The sequence below is a fragment of the Cyprinodon variegatus genome, unplaced genomic scaffold, assembly GCF_000732505.1.
Source record: "Cyprinodon variegatus isolate N-32 unplaced genomic scaffold, C_variegatus-1.0 Scaffold792, whole genome shotgun sequence".
Classification (NCBI taxonomy): domain Eukaryota; kingdom Metazoa; phylum Chordata; class Actinopteri; order Cyprinodontiformes; family Cyprinodontidae; genus Cyprinodon; species Cyprinodon variegatus.
Window position 1 is genome coordinate 45,986 of NW_015151245.1, and position 3,482 is coordinate 49,467.

Consider the following 3,482-nt stretch of genomic DNA (forward strand, 5'->3'; position numbering starts at 1 on the left):
GATATGACCAGCCCGTCTACAGTACATGAGACAAGAGCTAAGAAATAATAATAGTTGAACTTTTTTGATCTCATACTGGAGACATATATCTCTGCATTTAACCCATTCCCTTAAGAAGCAGTGGGCTGCCATTGTGTGGCACCCGGGGAGCAGTGTGGGGTAAAGGGTTTTGCTCAGAAACCCAGAGTGGAGGCTGTGGGGATCCACCAGGTACTTGCAACATTCTCAGAGCACAAGCACACTGCTCTGACCACTATGCCAGCACTCCCCCGCTTGTCTAATCCAGTTATGCTAGCTTGGGTTGCGGGTGCTGGGGCTGGGCCTGCCGGTTTAACTGCTAACAGAGGCGGGCGGACAATATCCTCAGTCCTGCTGCTCTCTGTTGTCATGGTGGCAGTACTAGTGTTTTCCTTTACTAGTGGTATATCTTTACTAGTGCCATATTTTCTCTTTGTTTCTTCCATTTGACTATGTAAATATATTAGTCTGCTACTGCGAGAGGGATACCACTTCCAGTGGCCATGTCCTATACCGGGACGGCCAGAGAGTATGGCTATCTACAAAAGACCAGTCCCTTACAATAGATGGTAAGAAGCTGGCACTTCTTTTATCAGGCCGTTTTTCATCAGTAAGGTGGTGAGCCCTGTGGCCATCTGCCTCCAGCTCCAGCTATGAAAATACACCCTACATTTCATGTGTCCTGGGTCAAGGCTGTTGTGACCTCTAAGTTTGTGGTGATGATTCTGGTTGTGGTGATTAAGTAATTTACGTTTAGTGCAAGTATCCTCTCTGAAACAGGATAATCAGCAAAGAGCAAAATCCGAGAGACACTAACATTGCATGAAATGACATGACATAAAGGTTTTCATTTATAATCTGACAAATAAAAAAATAATAAGGGATACTGTATGAGGATCCCACTGCTGTCAGGAAAGGCAAAAAATTAAGCATTATAACACTTTGTGTTTTGCTACAGAAACAAAACAAAAACAAAACTACATCTTATTAAACCAGAAGGGAGAAAATAAAACTTCATTGTTTCAACATAGACCCCTCTAAACATCCCTCATTCTCTCTCTCTCTCTCTCTCTCTCTCTCTGTTTAAATATTATCACCATGAGAAAAGCTGTGAGCAGAAAGTTAAAGGAGAAGCTGTGGAGCCGCAGCTCAGCTCCACGGAAAGGAGCCTGCACCTGTACCAGACAAGCCGTGGAAAAATCCTGACAATATATTGATGATAGAGATCTGTTTGCTCGGATATGTATTTTTTCTTCGTATGTATGGGTAAATTTGGATTTAATTTCCCTATTTCCAAAGTAAGTCAAATCTTATTTGTTTATATATTTGTGCGCAATAAATGCATCTTCTTAATTCTTAAGACGTAGCCTATAAAGCCTCCTGATATCACAGAAACGGAATAACTTTAATAAAGGTGTCATATTTATACTGAAAAGCTCCTCTTACAGGATTTATATGTGTTATTAAAACAAACAAACAAGCAGATGTGTCGTGCGTAAAAATATTGACGTCGCCCGATGCGCGCCGCAGTTCGGCTCGCTGCTCAAACCAGATTTGAAACCAAATGCATTTCCAAACTAGCTTTATTAAAGCTTTTCCAAATGCATAAAACATATATGTGACGTTTAATTCTCATTTAAACTTAATCTGAGTGAGAACAGACTTTTACAGACTCAACCTCTTTTTATTGACTTTACTCAAAAAAAAGCAACACTTCACTTTTTCAGCATGTTTTGTGTTATAATTTTTTCGGGCGTGTTGTTTTGTTCTTAAATATAAACAATACATTTGATTTTTTTTTTTTTATTTATGGGATTTTTTTTTGTTTGTTTAATCAAGGGATCACCTCCGCATGCAGGCTGTAACTATGGACCATCTGGACGCGCACTGGTTTCCACTCCCTCCAGAACCCAACTCATCTGGAGCAACTGGCTCATCCTCCTTCTTTTCGTTCCCTCGCGTTCTCAACATCTCCTCTAACATGTCTACGCAGAGTGTTCCCTTTCAGGGCAGCAGCACTGTGCTGACTGCTATTATCTCACTTACTGTCTTCATAGTGGGTCTTACCGGGAACACGCTGGCCATTTACGTAGTGCTGCGCTACGCCAAGATGAAGACTGTCACCAACATCTACATCCTGAACTTGGCAGTGGCCGATGAGCTTTACATCGTCGGGCTGCCTTTCCTCACCACTCAAAATGTGCTCTCCTACTGGCCCTTTGGCTCCTTCCTCTGTCGTGTAGTAATGACCGCAGACTCCATGAATCAGTTCACATCCATATTCTGCCTAACGGTCATGTCCATGGATCGTTACCTGGCCGTGGTCCATCCGATCCGTAGCACCAAATGGAGACACCCTCGGGTGGCCAAGGTGGTGAGCGCTGCGGTGTGGATCGTGTCCTTCATCGTGGTTCTGCCGGTAGTCATCTTCTCTGATGTGCAGGTAAATCCTTAGATCACATTTTCATTATTCTTTCCCTAGTTAAGCTTAATTCTTCAATGTATCTACATAAAGTATTTAATAAGGAGGGCAAAAGGTGTAGCAATTCAGAAGATGAAATAATTTGTTTTTATTTGTCATGTATTTCAAAATTGAAATATAAATAATTTTTCAAGTATCAAATTAAGCAAGTTTATGAATGAGAAATAAATGGCATTTACAAAAAGTATTTTATTATCGGGAATTGGTCAGTGTAACTTACATATTAAAGTCAGTGGGTTTATTATATATTTTACTTTAAAGCTGCCTTAAAACAGGATACACAATATTTTAGTTTTGTCTATAAATAAAATGGAGAAAGATATACATTTTCTATTTATATAAAAAAAACGGTTTTGTATGTATGTGTTGGCTGGAAAGATGAGGTGACACAATGGTTAATGGTGTAACTATCTGTAAGCAGAGACAGCAGTTAGGGGCCCCCTAAGCAATTTTGGACTAGGACGTCTCTTTGCTAGCCTGACGTAGTCCTACTCAATTCTAGTCAGAATATGAGTCTGATACTGCTCCATAGAGCTGTGATTATGGGGCGTGTTTCGAACGAACCAGGAAAAAAAGTGCCTCTGCACTCAATTGGATAGACCTACAACCAATAAGAGCTATGGAGTGCGTGACGTATGTTAAGCGACGCATAGTTGTTGTCAACAAAAATCATAGCATGCAGTTGCACGCCTAGAATAAGAAGATGAGCATTGATCGGAATGGCACCCAGGCTATCTCTTTGCAGATGTAATGGGCGAAAAATTCCTCTTAAAGGTACACTATGCAACCGGTGTTGATTTTCCATCGAGGCTCCCCCCAGAGGGCGAAAGTAAAAGTGCACTGTCGTAAATATGCACAGCTGTTCTCCTGGTTTCTCCGTCAAGCCAGGCGCGGTTGTTTTGAGCTTAGCAGACAGGCGAACGCAACGAAGGACTACGCGCACCGCAAACGCGCTGCTGCTCGAGATGGAAAAATTGAATTT

At 41.5% G+C, this 3,482-nt stretch overlaps 1 protein-coding gene across 1 annotated transcript in view; it reads left to right on the plus strand.

Annotated features, from left to right (window-relative positions):
• Positions 1 to 1,187: 1,187 nt before the first annotated feature.
• The window catches only part of LOC107098588 (somatostatin-like receptor F_48D10.1), a 13,743-nt gene continuing 11,448 nt past the window's right edge, over positions 1,188 to 3,482 (plus strand). Inside the window, exons 1-2 of the mRNA XM_015396348.1 lie at positions 1,188 to 1,316; positions 1,858 to 2,461. Coding sequence (XP_015251834.1) covers positions 1,871 to 2,461 — 591 coding nt within the window. The 5' untranslated portion in view covers positions 1,188 to 1,316; positions 1,858 to 1,870. The remainder of the gene's footprint in view (positions 1,317 to 1,857; positions 2,462 to 3,482) is intronic.